Below are 24,205 nucleotides of genomic sequence, written 5' to 3' on the forward strand. Positions count from 1 at the left end.
TACCAGCCCCATTACCATGCAGAATGTTGATCATTGATGAATAACGGTTGCTGCCTGTAATATCACATTTCCTTGCCTTCCTAGGAGCAGCTATATACTTAAATACAAATTTGACGTAGGTGATACAATTTAGACTTGTTTATTCATGATTATAGCAGTCAAAACAAATTTATTTTTTTTAATTATTTTTGGAGCCGCACAGGACTCAGGGATCTAATTCTGCCTACCAGGGATAGAATACTAAACTCCTAATCATAAGCTTGACATTAAACATTATTGTACAAAAACATGCAATTAAAAGTATATGTACATTTAATTATCTTACTGAATAAGAGTTGGCTTAATCTTTTGTTTAAATATTTTCACAAATTAGGATCAAGTTTCCTGGGTTCTTTAGTAGTAAAAATATCAGATCGTACAGGTTTAAGGAAAATTTTATTGTATCTGTAACATCCTTGGGAATGCTGAAAGTTAATTATAAGATCTACATCATCATTATTATTATTATTTATTTTTTTAAAGATAATTATTCATAATATTCAGAATGAAGCCAAAATATGACCAATTGCTTTGTTCTGGTGTGAACTTTGTATTCCTTTAATACACCTTTACCCGATTCTTATCTGAGTTACTGTTTTCTTTAGAAGATAGAATTTGACATGTCTTTGATCCCTTTTTTGTTCTCTGATTCTTCCTCAATATATTTACTCTAGTGAATGAGTATCTTCTTGCTTCTTCAGGTTAAAATTCCATTAAGGTTCTTTTGCTGTCTGCAGTATACTGTGAACATATTTCAGACTTAATAATGTTCACACCAGAACACTGTCATAAAGGGAGATAATAGAGCTGCCTGGTGCCAAGTCTGCTGTTTTGATGTTTTGGGTACGTTGATAATCCCTCCTGTGTCATATGGCTCTGCTAAAGCACCTGGATTAATGCTCTGCTGATTTAAATAGATGCCTTGGAGTGTTCTGTTCCAGGGCATAATTTCCTTTATTAGGTCATCACAACTTCATGCCAGTGACCTTCAAAGTCATAGTACAAATGTATCTTCTTTCAGATTCTTCTTTGGAGAAGCAGTGGCCCTGGGAAGTGGAAGCCACTGGAAAATATTGAGATGGGTAATAAAAGGGTCCTAATTTTTGCAGCATTATATGTTTTTGGTATTGTTTCCCTCTCTTGTTGTGTGCACACCCAGAATTCTGAATATTCCCAACCAAAATTTAAAATTATACATATATGTTTATAGTGTATAGAACGAGGGTAAAAAAAAAAAAAAGGCAAAAAAAAAGTATTTCTGCAGGTCTCTTGAATTTCTGTGGCTATCAAACATTACTATTGACAGACAAGTTTAACAAGAAAACATCTCTGCTTGGCTATAGAGGCGCAAACAAAACATGAAACATTCCAAAGAGAACACTTTGGAAGTACGTCTCATTTACAGATCTTACATGCCACCATAGCACATCTGTAAGGAAAGAGAAAGAACTCCACTAATTCTGCAAGAAGTTCTGCACAGAGTGATAATCTGGACAGGATAAATGACCACACACATCCACAAAACCAATGTTGAGACTACTGAAGTGCAAAGTCTTTGCTTGGGTCAGATGTTCACAGTAAGAGTCCCACATAACCTCTGGGATATTAAAAATAACCAAAAACTTACCTGAACTAGAAACATGGCTATGTGGTGAAATTCACCCCGGCCTCCCTGCTTCACTGGCACAGTCATGAAGAATTTACTGCCATCCCTGGAGAAAACTGGTTCTTCGTTCTGTAAATATAAGATTGCTTTAGTTCATCCATCTTTCCATTACATGTTTTAGATCATTTCGCTTTCAATTAAACTTTTTAAGAAAACATCGAGTTTCTTGATGGTTTGTTTTTTGTTGTTTGCCATGCTCTTAAGACAAATGGAAAAAAAAATCCTTAGATTTTAAATTTATTCTGCTAAGATTAAAAACAAAACAAAACAAAAAAACAAACAAACAAACAACAACAACAACAACTGGTGGCTACAGCTACACGTAGCACATGCAGGTAGTTACTATTGTGTTTCCAGTAAAAGTTCTGGTAGTCTCACCCCTAATGCATTGCAATTTCCTAGGACACATTCTTTTACAGGCATGCAATCATTGACAGAAATAAATCCTACTACGGATGAAAAGAAAAAATGTTTCCAGGGCCTGGGCTCAGAAAAACTTTACCAAGTACACACTTAAGACTCATTAGTTTTGATAAAGTTGTATGAAAAAAAATATGCACATTGAAGTGGTATTCTGAATCGTGGCCTTACCATAAATTGTAGCCTGATGTGATACCGTTTCTCCATGTCTAACTTCACACAGAAATATTAAAGGAAAACTGTTTTCTATAAAAGCATAGATTTTTTAAAAAATGATTTCTCATTTGCACACTGCAAAATGAAGCCTGAAATGTATTTTAAATAGAATGTATTTCATCCATTTATTGGCTGGCTCTTCTGAAGCTATGAAAATGGAACCATTTGCTGACATATTAGCTCAACATATTGTTCTGGGTATGAATTTAGAAATATTCCCATTCTTTCCACTTTTAGCCCATATGACCTCTAATCTTTGAACTCCTTTGTGCTTAATTTGATAAAATAATAACAATAAAATAAAAGACCAACAACAACAACAACAAAATATCAGCAGAGTATATAGGATGTGTTGAAAAAGATTTGTTTCATCTATCTTTAGCCATCTAACACTTATGTAGGTACAGCTGGTTGTCCAAGTGCCTGCCAACTCAACGCAAAGAGATCAGAAACTGAAGGGAACATTGCCTCTGAAACCCAGACAGGCGCCTCAGATCAATGGGCTGAATTGCTTTCTAGAAATGTGCATCTTATTCCCCCAATGACATGCTAAATAGCAAAATGTCTTGTGTGATGTTAAGTGACAGGATTCTCACTGCCAAAGAAGATGCCATTTGAATGTTTACACAGTCACTTCTATAATCCTCAGCTGTAAAAGTAAAGATCCTAAAAAGTAGCAAATTTTAGAAGTATTTTAATAGCTTTTAAAGTATTTAAAGTATTTTAAATAGCTTATAAATAAATAAAAATGACAACGAAGCAATGAGAAAACACTTCTTTACTGTGAGGGTGACAAAGCACTGGCACAAGTTGCCCAGAGAGGTTGTGGAGTCTCCTTCTCTGGAGATATTCAAAACCTGCCTGAAAGCCATCCTGTGCCTACTTGGCAGGGGGGTTGGACTAGATGATCTTCAAAGGTCTCTTCCAAACTCAACCATTCTGTGATTCTGTGAATTACACATTATACACCCAGAAACAGCATTTATACCATACCTGTTTAGGAAGCCACAGGTCTGACTGCATTTCGTATTTCTATAAGAGAAAAAAATGGCTTTTATGGAATGGCCCAAAAATATTTCACACATTCAGCAAAAGGTCTTTAGCTATTTCATGCTTTTTTTCCTACTGTGTTACAATCTTCACATCTCTTCTTTGGAACTTACATAGAAATGAATGATAATTTAATTACAAAGTCAGCTGCTTTATTCTGAGTTTTTGGTAGAACACCACAGGGGACCTAAGAATGCCTTTTTCAATCCTCTTTGATTAGCTATCAAGAAGCTTTATGCATGCAGTCCTATTTGTTTTTTACCTCTAGGCATCATCTGACAACTGGATATATTTTAGGTTCTTCATCAACACTGGGCAAACAGCCAGCATCAAACTCAAAGTGCAAGACCTTTAGACCTTTTCAAATCACAATCCCCTTCTTAAATGGTTTGTAGCTTGGTGTCAGTGACAAGGAAAAAAAATAATTTTTTTTTTATTGGTCATGCTCATATTTTAAATCATGCTACCTAAAAAAATAATAAAAAAATATCATGTACACATTGGAAAAAATGTAGAATGTATGTCAACTGTTGTGAATTGTCACAGTCACACTGAGGTAATGAACATTTCTTAGCTATAGAAGCATCTGTACATACATGGCCTGAAAAATGAAAAAGCTGTGGCTACTTTCACATCTGTTTTTATACAGCATTTTTTGGAATTGAGAACATGCAAAATGATTTTAAAAGGGTTTACAGTTGAAGAAAATGTTTAGAAATGTTTAGAATTGAAATCAAGTGGCATGATAGAAGGCTATAATCCCACATTATGGCCTTTGCTCATCCGTTACTGAATTCAGAAGCATCACCGTATCCTAGTGGGTGCAGCATAAGCACAGCCCAGGGTTACAAACACGAGCCTTGTCTGAGCTGTGCTCACTGCACTGCTGGCCTTGCTCACCCACCTCTAAGGCCCTTCTCTGCACTTTATTTCTTCTGGAGTGGAATTTCTCTATCCCTCCCTCTTATATTATGTCCTGGATTACAGCTCCCTGGATACCTACTTTGGATAAATCCAATTGACCTTGGAGCACATAAGGGTTTCCTTTCAGAAACAACTGCTCACAGTGATTCACTTAAATCACTTTCTTAAACTGACTTTCTTAAAAAAATAAAGAAATAAAGGACAGAAGACTCGCAGGAACCAGGCAGCAATCCAATCAACAAATATCCATGTTCACAACCTTACCCCATGGTCTGGGGACTAATGATCAGCTTCTGAGTCAGGAAAAGCAGCCTGTACTATGCAGCAATATTGCATAGAAGCAACAAGCTTAGAAATGATCCCTAACGCTTTAACACAAGTGACTTCAGTAGCAGACAGATGAGAGCCTTTTGACTCAGAGGCCAAACTTAGACATACATTAATCACTCATAAGCATCTACACTTCCAAATTATACCCCCTACTTCGGAGCATCTGTTGTTACTGATATTAGCATGTATAGGCAATATTTATACTTTTAGCTGGTTAAGGGAAGAGACTATGACTCAGAATGGGAAAGTGCCCAGCTGCATTCAAGATGCGAGAGTGACTGTGAAAATGGAGAGAGGTACTGCAAGATTGTCAGATGTCAAAATCTGGGTCAAAGGATGTGATGAGGCTGAACTCAAATAGAAAAAAGTATTTCAGCTCGGATTACTCTCCAAACTGAAATATCCCCATTGTTTTTCCATTTTATTTTTTTAAAAGTTATTTAATTCTGCTGTTGAATTTGCAGGAATTATCAACATTTTCGTGTTTTCCTTAAACGTATGTAAGCTGTGAGAGACAGAAAGATCTGAGACGAAACTCTATAGGGGAAGAGAGCAGAAATCAGGCAGCATGAAAATATCTGGAGGAAGTCAAGCTTGCCACTGCACTAGCAATATCCTTAGTACATGATGTTCAGCAAATGCAGTTTGCACTGAAGTTAATGAATGAACAAAGCTGAGTAATTCTGAAAATGTCACTCAAAGTTGCTAATTGCATAAAATCATTTCACCAGATTTGGAATTTTCTCACATCTCTATTTCCTCTCTGTTGACTAATTACATTCAGCTTGCAACTATGGCATCTGCAAACTGATTTCCAAAAATCATTTATTTATTTTTTTTTTCCTGAACATGAAAACAAAATGCAGGAAGAAACTTTGAAAGGAAAACTTGGGAAGAAATCTGACTTACCCTACTGCAAGCCCCAGTTGTTGTTTCACAGACTGTAAGGATAGAGATATTCTGAGGTCTGTTTAACCATCTGACCACAGCCTTGGTATTGCTTACCCATTTCACCATGGTGATGTAATATTCCCTACGTAAACAATGAAAACAAAATGTTCAGATCAATCCTATTTCAGATTAGACATTAAAAAGGTATACAGTTCACCAAATACTGAATAAAAAAGTATGGATATATTTGTACTGCATGACAGTATCAGCACTAAGGGGTGGAGATAAAAACAAAAAACAACAACAACAAAAAAAAGCCCACCATCTGTGTTCCTGGAGGCAATAAGCAGGAATACTCAATCCTAGTATTCTGTTCCCCTGGGATATTTGTACTCTGTTAGCACCTCCTTCTCAGACATTTGTAATACATAAACTGTACCAACTGGAAACATATACTTGTGTAATATATGTCTGCAAACACACATAAGCCGTGTACTTGTTGGCCAGCTTAAAAAGCAACACTAAATTCCAACAGAAAACAGTATTTTCAAAATTGCTTCAGAATATACATATTTTTGCAAAAGAATCCAGTCCAGAAAAAAAGGTCTGTAATGGGCAGGTGAGATCACTTTAGAATGTCACATTATAAAATAACAAGTATTTTATTATGAGACCTCCACAGAAAACAAAGTCTCACTAAGTATCCATGCGTGTCAGCTTCCATTTTATCAAATTGCTCATAACATCGGACAAATTGTCTGTCCCTCCAGGCCTGTGGTGAAGCAAGGGAGGCTTCCTAGTTAGGGGCTAATGGTATGGAGTATCTGCCTCCTTCCCCCTCTGCAGTCACATCTTCATAAGGCCGGTGACTGTGCATACGGAAGCCTGAAGACAGCCAAAATGATACATTCAAAACACATATTTTCATGTATTTTAAGAACTGCCTTTTTCTCCCTGTACTTCAGTACCACTGACAGCATCCACAAGATAAACAGCATCCACTGACCCCAGTGCCCGAATTATCCCAGAACCAAATTTTACGAAACAGAGCCTGAGCTGTTCCATTCAAAAAAGTCTGCAAGGAGGGAAGGAAACAGGAGATTTAATCATTCAGAATGCAGCTGATATAGTAACTAATTGTCCAAATCAAACCATATCATCATCTTCCATCACTGACATAAACTCCGTGATCACTGAAGTGAAAGCAAAAGATCATTTAATTTTTTTTTTCTCCCCTCTCATCAACTATGCATACAAATGTGTTCAAATGTCAATAAATTAGGACTTGGTTTATCAGGAGTGTAGTATGGTGTATATATATGTAACAAAACACATCCTCCTGAAATTAAATACTGCCTCCAGGTAATATTCCTTTATAATTCACAAATTTCCAGTTAACTTGTTTCATAGACACAGTGCACATACACATACAGAGCAGTGGTGTTGTTGCCCATCAATAGATATAACCTTGTCAAACTCTGTAGCAAAAAATCATGTTTTATTAGTCTGACTGCTACAGTTGAATATAAACAGGGAAGCCTTCAGGACAAAACCTGTTTTAGTTCTGAGGAAGCTGCTATCTGTCTGTATCTCCAAACTTATTAGGTTGTTTTCAACTAATCTATTGTTCTAGTAATGAAAATAAGCTCTCTCTCTCTCTTTCCCTCCAGGCCCAAATACACAAACGGACAGGGATTACTAGATCTAGAACCTCTGCATTTGTACATACACAAAGTTTCCTCACATCATTTTAAAGAGACTATGACTGCTTTCTGGACAAAGGACTGAAGCAAATCATGAAATAAAAACTACACTAGATCCTCAGTCTGAAACCATTTAACTAGGTGCTCTACAGTACTTTGCATGTTCAGAGGACAACTTCCATTCCTCTTCAGGAGCATATCTCAAGTCAGACTGACCAGTCAGTACTGATGGAGCTTGTACAGGACTCACTTTATTGCAAGTAATCAGGCGATGCATAAAAACAAGAGCTTTAAAACACCTTGACCAGACTGAGAGATATTCCTATTTTATAAATAGATATAAAATTCCAGATTTTATATCTAAATCTGTTGCTTGGCTTCGAATTAGCCTAAGGCAATTAGATAAGACAAGCAATCTAAAGAAAGTACAGTTTTCCCTTAGGAAACAGGAACATAAAATGTATACAGCCAGTGCAACAGGAGGAGCTGGAACATCTCACAAGAGCCGTGGAGGTGCTGCAACACCAAGACAGGTGACCTCTTGGGGCCTGAAGGGGATGGAGTTTATTCAGTGACGGAAAAATCTCCAACTGTAGCTGCTAAGAAAGCAAGTGCTTTTCCAGACCATACGACAATTAGATTTTTTTTGAAGACTTGTAACGTGGTGAAATCTGGACTCATTTTTCAGTACTGATAAAAAGCACGTTAGATATCAAAAGTGTTTATCAGCATTTGCCAAACTTGAAGTCCCCCACACACACTTTTTTTTTTTTTAATCATTCTTTCTTATAGAATGTTTTTCATTTATTTTGATTATCTCAACTGAGATAATCACAGTTCTGGGGAGATAGTTGAGCAGTTTGCTAAAACATTTAGCATCACTCAAGAGTGTTCAACACATGTTGTTTCACTTGTAAGTAGTGGGTCTTGTTCAGCCCCATGTACAGAACTTGCATTTCTTTCCACTGAACAGGAAAGGGAATAATCAATAAATACCTTGGCACTGCATGGGAAAGCTTCAATAAAAAAGTCTGTGAATATACTTTTATCTTGCAGTCTTTGGCTGAATATATTAGAGCCACTTGCTAAAAGGTATGGTAGTGAATTAATCCTTTACATTAACCTTGTGAGGTAGGCATTGTTATTGCTAAGTTACAGAAGAAAGGAGGGAAAGAAGCTTGAAAGAAGTGACTAGACAGCATATCGAAGAAAAAGTGAAAACAAAACCCTGTTTTTTTAATAACAAATTGCCCCGTTGCATCTTTCCCACATGAAGTTAGAATCAAATAAGCTTTCTTTTCAATAGCAAGGCTGCCAGAAATATAAAAACCTTTAGGGATTCATAAGCTGATTTCTACTAGAAGTACATAAATACCCAAATAATTTTGTAGATTTAGAAATGCATAGATACAGAAAAAAATAGTGAGGGCTGGAAGACTGTCATTTATGTGAGCTGAATTTATTAAGTGTCTCCAGTTCCATTATAAAAGATTAATTAAAAATCAATTAAAATGTTTGAAATTTGCCATAGAAAATCCAAAGGGTCTGACTGTATATTTCAGTCTCTTTAAAAGCAGGCATATATGAAATCAGAATGGAATATATGGAATCAGAATCATCTACCATATTTTTAGGCTTTGAAACTTTACTGGAAAAAAAATAATAAAAAGGACTAACTTAATTTCTTAAAGTGCCTTTTAAAATGACACGGTCAGCAGTGTCTGGGAATACTGCAGAGCCAATGCAGTTTCCTCACAGTGGCTGAGAACAGAGAAAGTAAACAGCAGATGATCTCCACACTGAGACTTTCGAGAGCCAATGCACAGTTCTAGTAGAAAAATCTTTTCATCATGTGTGGAGGCACAGCTGTAATCTAGTAAATCAACTACCTTCTTTAATGTGGTATTTCATGTTTTCACTGTATTAGTGATTTCCACTTCGTAAAAAGAAAGGTGTTTTTCTTCTCAACGGGTCTAAAATCTAGCATGGGGTTTGAAAAATCATCCTACATAATTTCTTAATATCATATTATCAACGTTTTATCTAAATATCATGAGTTACTAAGATTCTTCAGGTGTCCTAAATTACAGTGGTTTGAACTGACCTCTTGCACATCACACTGTTTTTTTTTCAAGATTTGTTGCAGAAAGTATAGCTTTCCAACTGGAACTTCAGGAGCTAGTGGCATATGAAGACACACACATTTCACCTCATTTCTATATTGGCTTTCTAGCACTAATGCAGTACAAAATCATGTTTGCTACTGAAGAAAACATAACGTAATTGTACACATGGAATAGAAATACCAAAGGGATACCTGAAATTGCACAGAATACAACCACATGTTAAAAGAAAGTCTGACAATCTTTTTGTGATATTATCAGTGCACAGTAGAATAAATTTCTCCACAGAATAAAACATTAAGGAGTAAATTTAGAAAATTGCCACAGCTTGGGCAGAGCTGTTACTTCTTAGGGTTATAAATAATAGAAGCCCCATTCCCTACCCATTTGTGTTGTTTCTCTGAGTCGGAGTATATCTGTCCCATAATAAGAGTTGGTAATGACTTGTGCATTATATATTTCCAAAATGTGTCTACCCTGAAAGATCCACAAAGTTCTATATGATGGTGTTCCCTTCCATTTGATTGTGAAAAGCTCTTATTGCTTACTTACTAAAGACTCTACAATGAATTTATTAGAAAGGCAGTGAGAGGAAATAAAAAAATAAAAAAAGACCACTGAAAGTAGTTATTACTTTCATTTAAAAAGCTAATACTTTAAAAAATTCTCCCAACCATTATAGAGTCCAAAGATTTCCACTCTTGAAAGGTCTGTTCAAAGGTCACTTCTCATACCTGCATATATACTGATATATGGATACGTGTGTATGTATTATATATGATGACCTGACACAGGTCACTTGTGACCAAGAGTTACTCAAATCCAGTCAAAATGCAAAACTGGCAGTATACCTAGCTTGCACCTATTTTTCTAAATTTTATAGAACAGGAGTTATACCTTGATTGCTAAAATGAAGATGAGACTAATTTTTTCCAGGTTTAAATAGTTTTACTAAGCCTTCTGACAAAGCAGCAAACCTGAAATTTAAAGGAGTATCCCTGCATATCAGAGAGAGCAGAGAACATGAATATTATTTAAATTAAACTGCTGCAAAACCTTTATAGAGGACCAAAAAATCTGGTGAAGATACCCCTTCAGGCTCACACCAGAAATTCCACAAACTGAGACAGTGTTCAGTTTCAAGACGCAAAAAAGGTTTTAAGATATCAATATTAATTTGTTTGATTTTACTTTTATTTTCAGCACTTTAAGGAGCAAGAATGAATCTGAAAAATGTGAAGTGAAACCATCACATTTTCAAGATTATTTTTTTCCTTGGGGATTTACATACTGCTTTCTCATTTCACTTCTTCATATCTTCTGACGTTTAAAGTACCATTTTAATGCTGTTTAAGAGAGTGAAGAGGTTAACCTTGGTAGCAGAGAATCTCTTTACAATCTTATACTAGCATTTTAATTAATGAGGTGTTAGCAAACAGCAGGAGATTTTATTCTGTTTTTCAGCAGTAGTGCATCAACAGAAAGAAAATACTTCAAAATGCACAGTGCAGTCAAAACAGTTCCTTTCACTAGCACAATCAGTAAGCATTCTAGCTGACATAAATAATTGCAACACATAATTCACTACTGTATTGTTCCTCCACTGTTTGGATACCTCAATTTGTGCAGAAGAAAGCTAAACCAGCTTAAAATTGGTGACAATCGTTGTGAATCAGTACCCACTGTTACCATCCTGATTGCTTTGGGAACAGTTACTGTAAAATCTTTTGACTTTTGTAGGAACTGCAAGAACAACAACCTATATGCAGAGTTTTGGTTTTTTTTTTAGCTAGCAGTGGCCAATCATTTTCATGATGAACAATCTTTCTTATTTCTTTTTCTTCCCCACCTGAAAATGCCTGGAGAGAAGAGAGGAAGTGGTACTTCCCCTGCCCTTAGACCTCAGCTGTACGTGGACTGTAGCACCTCTTTGATTATTGCTATCGTATAACAGGTTAGGGCTAGAAGATCATTAGCATGTGCACTGAAATCTCAGTGGGAATTTCATCAAGATGTCTGCAATTCTACAAATTGGAATTTGCCTAAGGGAAAGGATAAACATTTTTTTGCCCTTAAAGAAAAGTTTTGAGGGACCTCAAATGAGGACAGGTAACCAGGAGCTCAGCTTAAGATAGGAACTTTAGCAGGAGAGTTACCATTTACAGCCAGATCTCGTTACAAGTGCTCTTAAGTAAAAGGGACTCTTAAATTGGCTCCACAGTCCTGAAGCACAGTTTCTCCTGATGACCCCACTATCAGCCACAGCACAGCCCTTCTTTTAGTCTACCTGGTGGTGTTGCATCTCACCCTCTGCCACCTCCCTGCATCCATCAGTTGTAGGTTGAAACAAAACTTTCCATAATCTACCATACTTAAAAAGTTCAGAATATTCCTCTCTAAATGACAGAACATCCTGATTATGTGTTCTGTGGTACAATTCTACATTCTGCAATTCCATTTCACAAACTGAAAGCAACAAGTTGGCACACAGCAAGTAAAGGCAAATGCCATAACAAGCTCAGAACCACGGCAGCATTCAGACCCCTTGGCAATATCTTTGGATTCCTAATTTCATATATTTCAAGAGAATTGAAGCTTCTCAGGACATCAGAAGTGAGCAAATTCCAGGTCCCTGAGTTTTCTAAGAGGAGCATCAATACAATACATCCGTATTTTATTTCACCATCATTATGTCCAGTCACGAGAACAGAGATAAAGTGCATTCCAGTCAAAGGTAAGTGTTGTGCTGAAGTAAAAAGGCAACAATTAGCCTGAGTCACGTTAAATCAAACACAAATTCCACCAAACAATGAAATTAAATACCTGGATTTAAAGCTGTCAGGTGGCATCAGTTCCAGTGTATGTGCTGGTCCATACATATTAACTACAAACAGTTTTACTGTTGGGTTTGTTTGACCTGCCTTTGAAAAAAAATAAATAAAAATAGGAGCTTTAGTGGCACTGAATCAGTGACAGCTAAATAGGTTCAGTCATTACCATAATAAAGTATGTTTACAACAAAGAGAAAGCTCTGAAAATAAAAAAAAACACAGCCATACAAATTACGTAGATAAAAATGTGAAGTATTAATCGCATCATTTACTGACCTTTTACTTCAGCAGATCTTCTGACTTTCTGGTGCAGAGCAAGGGAACAATGCTGAAAGTAGTTTGACCCAGTCCTGTAAAGTCAGCTGCAAGAATAGCCAGCTCCTAAAAGAGCAGTCAGACCCAGCCTGCAGCAAAGCTTTTCCCAACCGCTATTGCTCTTTTTCCAAAAGACTACTCTACTTCCAATTGAGATAACATCCCTCCTCTTCCTCCATCTCTTTCATTATCAGTTTCCCCAGGACTTCCTTCCCTGGCTTGCTGAGAAGAAAATCTCTGGTTTTGATACTGTTCAGGACCCTGTTGTTTTGGCAAGCTAGCTCTAAGAGAAACAAAACACATGTTGCTAAAGGAGAATAAAATGGCAGTTTGATATATATCCACCAGGAAGAGCTTGATAAATCCTGAGGATCTATAGGAAGCCAGGACTTGTCCTTCTCCCAGTAACACAGCTCGTTACTAAGCGGTTCTTGAGATGAAGAGAAAGGACTGGTGACAGAAAGCAAGGCACTGCAGGACTGGCAAGAATATACTGCTCCCACTCAAGCCTCTTTTTTGTGAAAGACACAGGAGTCACACAACTGCATTGTCTCTTTGGGATACATGGAACGACAAGTGTGTGCTTCAATGGAAACAAGTTGTTAATATTGGAAGGGAAGGTAATCATATTGAATCATAATAACCTACAAAGCTGTATATCAGACTCTTCACAGGGATATTTACAAATGCAAGAGGGCTTGGTTGAAATATACCCACGCGTTTCCTTTAGAAAGTGGACTTTTCTCAAAATATAGACAGTCTGAATCCTGTGTACACTTATTTCTGAGTGGTACAGGGGAGAAGAAAGTGGATACGTGTATTTTTTCTAGTGCTTAGAAAAGTTTAGAAAATGGATTTAACTGGATTCCTGGACTTTCATTCATAAAAACTTTAAAATTTGCCTGAAAGAAACATGGTCTTTCAAAGGCATCCTCCACATGAAAGCAGCTTATACAGATGCAAAACTGTGGAAGAAAACCACTGACAGATCAAGTCCTTACTACACAACTGCTACCTCCTTTTATCATTTGAACTGTACATTGTTTGCATAGTGGCATCCAAGTACTCCCACAGGGAGGGCTGCCAAGAGTAATTCCTATCTCCTGTATGAGTACAAGTTGTAGAGAGACCCTCTAAAGCATGCCTTCACAGTGGGCACAGCCAGATCCTGGGCACGAAGCACCGAAGCCTGGCCCAGCTGTGGCACCGGGTGGCTGTGGCACGGGACTGCCCGTCAGAGGTCCGCTCAGCACTGTCCTGCCCCAATGTGCTGCCTCTGCTGCAAACAGCCACGGTGTGTCTTAACAGCCAAAGAACACATACGGCTGGCCTACACGTGTAAAGGGCAGTGTTGTGACATGGGATCGGGGACTGAAAATGGGGCGAGAGTTGGTACCACTAACAGCAGTTCTGGATCCTTTGGGCAGGAACTGCCCTGTGACTACCCAAAGCAATGGGATGTGCACTCACTGCCCTTGCAGGGCACACAGCAATGGTCGTTTTGTATGTTTTTCTTGTTTGTTTTGTTTTTTGAGAATATCAGATATTGCCCCAGTTATGCTCACAGGGCCTCAGATCAGCTTACAGCTCTACAGCAGTATTATCAAGCTTCTGACTTGATGCAAGTTCTGTCCCAACAGCTGGGGAGGTCCCGGGGGTCACAGGGCAAACACCAGCAGTGCACGCAGCGTGCAATGGACTCAGGCAGCTGAAGGTAGTTGTCCTACACAAGCAGCCGACTCTCAAATTCACACTTTTCCCTCAATGAACGGCTTCTCAGCAATCTAAATTGCATAGGCATTGTATAATAATAATAATAACAACAACAACAATAATAATAAATTGTTCAGAAGTGAAAGAACTCTAAATTGAAACCCTACTTTGTTCTGGTATATACAGATTATACAAAATATAAACTTCCTTTCTCATTATTTTTATATTTTTTTTAAGAACACAGTCTGGGCATATGGACATGTACACACAGGTACATGTTTCAGTATTCACAAACACATATGGGTTTCATTCTATTTTTTAATCGTAGTTATAACTTTCTCTGATGGTTTCATTTTATAATAAAGACCCAACCTTTTTTCATCTATGTAGCTCTACCACAAAATTCATTGCCAATTAATGGTGTTTAATGTGTAGCTAGATTGGCATTAAATTGAGACATTAAATAAAGATAATGCTTTTTCATTAATGAGATTACTGAGATAGTAGTGTATCACTTTTATGCTGAATTGCTAATGAAACGGAATTTCTCATTTCTTGTTTACAAAGCTCATTTTTTAAAATATTCCTTTCTTTTTTCTTTTCCCTGTCACTCAAGGCTTTTGTCTAAGAAACCAGGACAACTACCTCTGAAAACACCATTACTTTTTATTTCAGAGTATTATTTCACAGCACACATTATATCATACATACTATTTTTTCATAGTACCTGTTACAGTCTAACTTTCCACTCCTTAAGAACAAAGGTTCATCTCCAAAATGTGATAGCAAGAATAGGGTAACAGTAATATTATTTAAAGTCCTCCATCAACTTTCCTTGAAATGTTAAAGGAGTACCACACACAGAGACCTACATATACCATCAGAAATGTACTCAGGCACTCTGAAATAGCATGCAAAATATGGACAAATCAGTAAGTTGGAAGATAGTATCAGCATTGGTACTTAACACAGAAATTATGGTTAGGGAGGCAGCTGATCAGGAAATCCCCAGAAAATAAGGAGCAATTTCAGGTATTATCCCTGCCTGAGCTGTTCTGTCTTTTCCCAATACGCATCAAAAAATCCTTCTCTAATTGTTCTGAAACTCAGTGATGGGTTTTTCATTTTTGTTTGTTTTAATTTGATGGCCAGAAAAAAAAATAAAAGATGTTATTGTGGCTTATTTTATCCAAAGCCACTCTTTTGCATTCATTGATAGTAGCATAATTTACTGAGATCTATATAACTGCAGCAGAACTTGTGCTGTACTTTGCACACAGTGTGTGTGACTTCAATGCAGTTGTGACAGTATTTATTTTTCAGTGCAGTTCTCCAAACATTTTACTCTTCTCTCAGAAGTGGTGCATTGATTTTACCATGCATCAGTGATGAAATTGCTATGAATCAATCTGTCTGCTGCTTCCTCACCCAATAGTTTCTTTACAGCAAAAGGTGTTACAAGCCTACTGGAAAAAAAACATAATTAATATTTCCTGAAAAGCAGCATGAACCAATTCAGCCTCTGTTATTCTCTAGAAACACTCCTTCTGTATGGTTGAATACTATCAAAGAACAAAAAACAGGAGGTGGGGGCTGCACTCACACTCATCTTACCTTAGGGTATGGATACTGCTTTCCTTTTGGATATAGGCCTCCAGTAAACCGGGGAATAACCATGTTTGGCACCAGAGAGTCATTTATGGTCAGGAATGCCAGTCTTTCACCATCTGGAGACCACCAGTGGGCAATATGAGAATGAAGAAGTTCCTCTGCAACAACAGATCTCCTTAGGGTCCATAACAATAACTACCACAAAGTTCCTAGCTCATTCAGTTAGCATTGATTTCTTCTTTCTCTGCCTAATTCAAATGTATCTGTTGCAATTTCAGCAGTTTCACATTATCCTGAATGAACATTTGGATAACAAGGCATGTCAAAATACCAAATTTCAACCACCTTCCTCAAATTAATACTTCCATTGATGTCAATAAATCATTGTAAACATGAAATATGACTGTAACTGCTGTAACTGAAATATTATTAAATCTGATTTCTCTGAGCTGTGGCAGCTGGGTACCTGCACATTCTCTCACAGTTGTATTTATGTAATAATTTTTGAAGTGTAATATTTTGTCTTTTTGGCTCAGTTTTAATTCTTAGACAGTTCAATATTTTTGGTATTTTTGCAATATAACTTTTTGAAAATCAAAAATCTTTAAAAAAAAAATCCAAACTGTATTTGACTGCCAAATTAAAGTCATTCTTTAAAATGTCATGCACTGTTTTCTTACATTTATTGCCATTGTACTTCATATTAAGAAGAAATGAAAGAGAAAAGCCATAAATCAGCACCCAAACTGCTGGGATTCTAATACAGCAGCTCCCAACCAACTCCAAATCACCCTGTGCAGGTCTTCTGTCTTCTGTTTGTGAAAAGACTTGGATGTTTTTGCAATGTGTTTGATATTTTAACTTTTTTTTTTTTTTGTGAGCATTTTGTATTCAGATTTTAAGAATTTGGCTGGAAAGGTAATTGAGAATAATGTACTAACCAGATCAGAGGTCTGGCACCATACCTAATTTAAGAGCCTACAAAAACTACTTAAAATGTCAGTAGAGACTCTCCAAGATGCAAATCAGATCCTGAAAGGTTTGAAGTGTCTGAATGGGTTGACATATCTAGGGTTAGTTGTAATTAAGCTGGGACCTATCTTCAAAGCCATATATTCTGGGTCATGCTTCTCTGCTCCCTGACTCAATAAGTAAAGCCCTTTACACAGAAGACCAGCAGAGAATGAATTGTGAATATCAGCAAGCTTGTGGCCTTGCTGAATATCAGCCAGGTATGAGACCTACATCTCACTGCCTATGTTCACAGGTAAAAATGAACCAAAGTACATGTGAAGAGGTCTATGTTTTCTTGTCAGCTGAAGAAGTTCTGTGAAGTTTTAAAGCCTTTCACTCCGCAAAATTAATTAATAAAATACATCTGTATGAAGGGTGGGCGCACACAGAGAAGCAGCAGGAGTATAACTCAGACAAGCATCATCACCACTATTGAGCTAGCTGCTCTTCTTTCCATTCTTTGTTCCCCCATTTTCTTTTTCTGTTCCTCATGAAATGTTTGCAGTTTAAAGGAAAAGTCATTTATTTTATCAACAGCTTCATTTATCTTTAAAACAAATAAAGTTACCAAAAAATCTACAACAACCTCCTTTAGATGATGTTTCTGAAATATATAGGTAAACTGAAATTAAAAAGTGCATCATATTGGCGTGTCAAATAAAATATTAGTTTTGTTTCTATTTAGTTCTTAGATGTAGATCTTACCAATGGAGAGATCCAAACTGTATAAAACCCAAATTTCTTCCACTAAAATAAGTCTTAAACTTCTTTCCATATAATTCTCAGATGGGATTTACTGCATACCTTCCAGACAGCTTGAATAAAAGGCCTGGCAAATACCAGAACCAAGCAGTTGCATCTGGTAAACTTCTGTGGTCCCTTCCAGCCTGAATTATCCTCCTCATATCTTTTTGCTCCTTTGCAGACCAGGGAGGAATATTTTTTAAAGAGTCCCATATTACATTTTGTTCTATGGACTAGAGCTGTATAATGATCAGCAATATGCCATTCATGGCAGCTCCATCCTCCACCTAAAGGAGAACAGAAAAGACAGGCTACCCTCTCCTGAAAAGGTGCCCCCAAATGTTTACAGAATTGGGCCCAAAGTTATTCTGTTGCATCCATTCTTACTAAGTTTACTTTGTTTTATAAAAAAAAAAAAAGATATATTATGTCAATGACTACATAGACTTAAATTCTTCAATTTGTATGCAGTTGTGTTAGATTTGAAAAAAATGAAGAGCATACAAAATTATCTTCTACTCCAAAGGTTCTTTTTGTCTTTACATTTTGAAATGCACCAACACATTAAAACATTTCTAAAACATTCATTAAAAAAATAAAACAGACAACAAAACCACCAAAAGCTTGGAAGCAGGTAATTATCAGACACAGGCATTTATGTGACTAAGGAATGCAAATTACCATTCTAATTTCAGAGCTTACTTGGACAGAGGTTTTCAAAACTGCCTATGTGAGCTATCTGCTCATAACTACTGAGGTGCTAAGAGGTATGGACAGATCATTTCTGAGCATCCCACTGAAGTGCCTTGCTATACTGCATGCCACCATTTGTAAAAAACACTCTGCCCTGCAAACCTCTACATAAAACACAATTTTCTGAAATGAATGGATTTGTCCTGTAGGGTCTGTACAAGAACCTCTCATCTGTTTTAATAAAAATTAAATATTTGTCCATCTTACCTTCATATAACCAGTCTGCAATTCCATTAAAAATAATTCCTTCTTTTCCCGAAGATGTCAGGCGCAATGAACTACTCTTTACATCAGGCTGATAGTAGATGTTATTTTCAAAAATATAAATCTGGATGGGGTAAGAGGCATGGAGAGAAAAAAGAACATTTTGGTAGATATAAATTAATGTTCAGCAAGCAATACACAATTTCCTCAGGCTCAGAACAGACTACAGAATAATTCATCATGAGTTTCCTCTGACTTTGACTTCGTGTTTCCTTTTATTATCAATTTGGACAAACTAAGAAAACTTTTAATAGTTATGCGAGGCAAAATTCTTCCTTTGAAATTGTTTTCCCAGTTGAAATGTTTTTATTAACTTTAAGAAACATTATTACATTCCTCAGAATCATACAGGAGGCAAGTTGTATAACAGCTGAATAGATAAAGAAATTTTCCATTAATTCTAGTTTATCTAATAAAATCTTCTGTCTTTCTAGCCATGAAATTAGACACAGTTCTGCAAGTATATGCAGCACAATACATACATCATAAATGTTAAGTTGCACCAGATCATGGTGTGGAAACTTACTGAAAAAAATCAAAAATAAATTGCACACTGCTGTTAACTTTTCTCAACTTCCTGACACAGCTTCTGACTGTGATACACAAATGTTTTACCTCAATTGTGCTACAAAAATACACTTTACTTTGAAGTGCAGACTCCTCCTCTTTTTTCCTGCAAGTGACAGAATAGATGTCCTTTTCTCACTCATTGATATTTCTCAGCCTTGTCTCTTCTTCCCCTACTAACCTGGGTTTCAAGTTTACTCATTTTTTGAGACTAAACTCTAAGCTTCACAATGAAGTGCAATAAGAGAAAGATAAAAGGAAGGTATGACTAGGAAGGAACATAAGGATGACAAAAAAAGTCAATGATTTTCTCAAAAAGAATAATGCAGTGATGAAGGATGGTTTATTACATGGTAATTCTGCATACTCAGATGAATTGCACACTCAGCTGTATCACCACCTTTCTCCTATCAGCTAGCAAACCTTTTGATTCCTCAGTTTCCTGGTTTCCTGTGTTGTGACTAGATTCTTCTTTCAGCTAGAATCATGTCAGGGCTTCAGGCTTTTAGACTTTTTTTTTTTTTTTTTTTTGCTTTACTGTGAAATTACAATGGCCACATATGCAGAGCTTAACCGTGGAATCAACCTAATACCCATATTACACACCAAACCTGATTCATGCTTAGAAAATGCAGCTAGCAGCACAAGAGAAGCAACACACAATACAAATTTCTTGTACCATGATTTCATCAACGTATACTGACATATGGAGTCTCAGGGACAGCTAATATTAAGTAAACTTATTTACACCAAAGAACATTTTAAAAGCCTAGTTGTTTATTTTCCTCTCATACTTCAATGATAAACGACTTACGGGAAAACACTAACCAGAGAGTTAAGTATTATTATCGTTATTACTGCTATTCTTGCCTCTTCTAAAGAACCATCTGAAATAGATTTCCATTTGAGTCCCCAAACTAATGGCATTTCTTGATATTTAATAGTAGCCACTTCATGATTTCTGGCATACAGCCAGAAAGCTGATTTTTTTTTTTTCATCCCATGAGTGATGCAATAATTTTCAAAATTCCTGCGAATCAAGGGTGACTTGGGACGATTTTTTGTCAGAAATTCAAAACTCTGCAGTGAGTTCAAAACCGAAGTAAAAATAGTTGATCCAGTTTGAATAATCTAAACTGTACTGACCAGGAGTTACATTTATAGTTTAATAAACAATATTTGGTATAGTTGAGAATTTATGGGAAGTTGACATATGATGCCGCATTAATGCCAAGAGAAAACAAGGATTAGAGAACTCCGGAAATAACAGACTTTTGTAATAATATTGACAAATACTTCTTGCCAATGTATATTTCCACAGTAAAAATGTTTTGTTTTGTTTTCCCGAGATAAAAGGAACAAATACAAGTAATAACAAGGCATGATTAATTGCTTAGCCTCTGAAAATAAAATAATTTAGCCAAGCACTTGCTATTTAAGTGAACTAAAAATATTCATATCAAACTAAATTACAGATAGTGTAAGTAATAGAAACCACTATATTGGCCACTGCTCAGTAAGGAGCGATTTCTTACAGCTGACAATCTCTTCTTATATAAGCAATTGTTTTCAGAAGATTAAAAAAGGCTGACCTGATCAAATGATTTTATTTCAGCTTCTTTAACTAGTGAGCTCAATCTAATCAATTTTTGAAGATCAGAAGCATAATTTTTTATTCTCCCCCACCTTTTCAGGCCATTTATATTTTTAATGGTGAACATACTTGTAGCGTCTAGTTTCTGCATTGAAAAACTTTCATTTAAAGCCATCATTGTCAGTCAAAGTACAGGATTAAGAACTATTTGCTTTATGACTGAACCATGTAAAGGTTTTAATCCTGTCATTGCTAGTTAGCAGGCATTGCTAATTACATTTGACATATTTCAGATAAGTAAATATCTCAGAAGGAATACTGACTGTTTTGCCACTGATTGTTGGTTTCCTCATGTTTATTTCCCACTCATTTCATAAAATGACTCTGTCTCCATCTTCAATCAATTCTATAATTCACTTGTAGCACATGTTCTTTCAATTTTGAAAGCTACCCCAAAAACTTTTTTTTTCTTAAATATATGGATTAGAACATTTTAAAGTTCTTTAGAAACTCCAAACCCTCCAGCGGCTCTCTCCCTAGCAATCCTCAGGCTCATCGCTTACTTGCATTTTACATTAAAAATGATGAATTTATATTCCCTTTGCAAAACATTTTATGAAATACAATCTCTACATAACTAAACATCATGTAAATCCGTATCAATGATTTAGGGTTGGTGCACTGGCAAGTACCATTCTGCACTGCCTGTAGCATTTTGAAAGATCAATATGCCCATGCTTGAGGTTGTAAAAACATCTTAGAAAGACTCACCATTATGGGTAGTCAATCTCATCTGTAATTTGAATATTTGTTATATTTCAGGAGGTGCCATTTTCCACCTAAAGCCTACAAATTGTACAACTTGTACTGGCAGGAATGGCTGCATGCACATAGCCTACAAAAGCTCTGACTAACCCCTGAAGTCAGGCCTGCATTCGCCTCCATTCCTGACCATGTCAACTGACCATGTCAAAGCACTCATCTGTAATTATTTATATCCTTCACCACTTGGAAACAAGGACTCGGAGTTAAATTGTCAGTTTGTGTTAGTGCAGCAAAACAGGCAGCGGAGTTGTAATAGGAGTGACAACATTACAGTGAAGGCTACTAGTAGTGGCCTACAAGGCTCTTTGCTTTGCTGTCTGCAGATCCAAGCTATGGATTCATTAAGAACAAGTATTTAAAGAGACTTTTCATAGCCATGAAAACCAATCCCCCATTTTACATTACCGCCAGAGCAATGCAGCCAACTAAGACGCTGTGAAAAGGCACACTTACTGGGAATTACTTTTGTAAAGTAATTCCCAGTATAATTCATAGAATATCTAAGTTGGAAGGAATCCACAATGATCGTCAAGTCCAACCATATTTATACGGTATGTCATATATAACTCTAGAAACACTGAAATTGTAATGTATCACTACTTGAAATTAATTTTGTTCATAAGACGTGAACATATCTTGCTTGCTTTGAACACCCAACACTGACCAACAGACAAGCATCTTGGATCTATGTCCTTCTGAAACAGCCACAAGGAGAAGCAAGTGTATAACAGTTATGGCTTTGCCAGGTCACTGATTTTATTTTATGTTGATTGTCCTGAGTCCAAAAACTAAGAGTAGAAATGGAAGTATTCATCATCTGAATTGTGCAAAAAAATCTACATTAGAGCCTGGAAGGAGAGGAAGTCTTTAAACAGTATTGTCAAACTCTCCCCTGCCCGTAAAACACCGAAGTTCTGTTTTGTTTGTGGTTTTTTTTTTTTTTTTTTTTTTTTTTTTTTTAGTTCATACGTTTTAGACTTCTCAATTACTTCTTACTTTCTTAATTCTTACTTTCTCAATTTAAACTCAATACTTTCTGGTGAAAACAATATCTGTAGAAAACTCCTTACAGCTCTACTTTATGTTGCATTAGAATGTTTTCAAGCTTTTCCTTCAAAACACAGAGACTAGGTATAAATTTTTATTTTTAGGAGGCAGCTCTGGCTGCTGATTAGTTGCAGTATGGCAATATACAGGAGCTTGAATTTATGAGGCATCTTCCCCAAGTTCAGCTGTTAAAATTGAGTGAAGGAGAAAGCAACAAACTGGAAAAGAACTGAAACTAGTACTTGTCCTACAACAGAGACTTAAATTCTCAAATACTGCAATGTACATAGCAAATCACAACACTGTGATAAGGCTTCATGATCAAACTATATATTATATATACATATATATTCTTGGACCAGAATCTAGCAAATACATGTGCCTAATATCCTGACTCCAGGAAGTAAAACTAACCATGTGCCCAAATGTTTCGAGGCTAGGGACTTCACATACTTCATCATTTTGTACACGGTGTTTTGAGCAATGTCCCAAACCAAATATTTCCCTTGTTAGGCTATCTCCAGTCAGACCTGGGAGCAAGTAAAAGTAAAATGGCTTTTCTTAGTATACACTTGAGTCTAATTACTACATCATAAGTGCTAAAATGTTGACTGCAACTACTGAATCTTCCAACATTACTAAAAGGAGGAGTTGCTAAGCGTGTACCAGACAGGTACTCTCATGAATACATCAGTGGCTTTGTGCCCAAAATGCTTTCACAGCTTTTAGGCATGACGATAAGAAAATAAATTGAAAAAGGCACAAAGTGGAACCAGGCTATGCTATATTAGACAGAAATTATTATCACACTTTTTTTTTTTTAAACCTCCTCTCTTCACCAAGTACTTCCCAAGTATTTTTAAACTATTTCAAATTATTTTTTATTTAAGACCCTCAACTAATAATGCTGTAAATGGGAATAAATATAAAAATCTATGGTCTTCAAAATTACAGGACTTTGTTTTTTTAGAGATTTTTCATAGCTAATCACACTAATGTCAAAAAAAAAAAAAAAAAAAAAAAGCGTTTCTATATTTATTTCAATAACTGTTTTCCAATTAATGAAAAATATCCGCAAGAATATTTTGGATTAGTGAGAGATTAATTCTTGATAATGATCATATTTATTTCTACTGACTGTGAAGAATTAGAGGCTCTGCTTGCTTTGATGTTCTACCTATGGCACTAATCCTTCCCCTTCTTCCACATTTGACAGCCTCTAAACTATTCTTTCATAAACCTTCATCTAAATTAATTTCTTCAAAAACAGTTATTTGCTGTTCGCCACATGTTTCACAATTGCGTGATTTAATTTCAGGCTGAGGTCTTAAGTGGAGCACCCAGTCCAAGCAGCTAGTTCCAGATGGCAGACAGCTGTGAAAACACAGGGACATCCAATCACCCAACTGAATGGCAAACCCAGTGCCAACACCTGGAGAGACCCTGTGTGTCTTTAATCCTTTCAAACACTCCAGGCAGAGAAAAGCTGGTAAATTACATTAAAAAAAAAAAAAAAAAAAAAAAAAAAAACACTTTTCCCATTAGGTGCTCCATTGAAGCTTTCT

General features: G+C 36.3%; 1 protein-coding gene across 3 annotated transcripts in view; it reads right to left on the reverse strand.

Moving 5' to 3' along the window:
* Window positions 1–24,205, reverse strand: part of DPP10 (dipeptidyl peptidase like 10) — a 520,390-nt gene that overhangs the window by 28,863 nt on the left and 467,322 nt on the right. For all 3 annotated transcript variants that reach the window (XM_050711702.1, XM_050711701.1, XM_035556057.2), the window contains 6 exons: window positions 18,551–18,671; window positions 15,836–15,990; window positions 12,186–12,283; window positions 5,555–5,678; window positions 3,335–3,373; window positions 1,667–1,774 (listed from right to left, as the gene is read on the reverse strand). In XM_050711702.1, coding sequence (XP_050567659.1) covers window positions 1,667–1,774; window positions 3,335–3,373; window positions 5,555–5,678; window positions 12,186–12,283; window positions 15,836–15,990; window positions 18,551–18,671 — 645 coding nt within the window. The remainder of the gene's footprint in view (window positions 1–1,666; window positions 1,775–3,334; window positions 3,374–5,554; window positions 5,679–12,185; window positions 12,284–15,835; window positions 15,991–18,550; window positions 18,672–24,205) is intronic.

The sequence above is a fragment of the Cygnus atratus genome, chromosome 6 (assembly GCF_013377495.2).
Source record: "Cygnus atratus isolate AKBS03 ecotype Queensland, Australia chromosome 6, CAtr_DNAZoo_HiC_assembly, whole genome shotgun sequence".
NCBI classification, from domain to species: domain Eukaryota; kingdom Metazoa; phylum Chordata; class Aves; order Anseriformes; family Anatidae; genus Cygnus; species Cygnus atratus.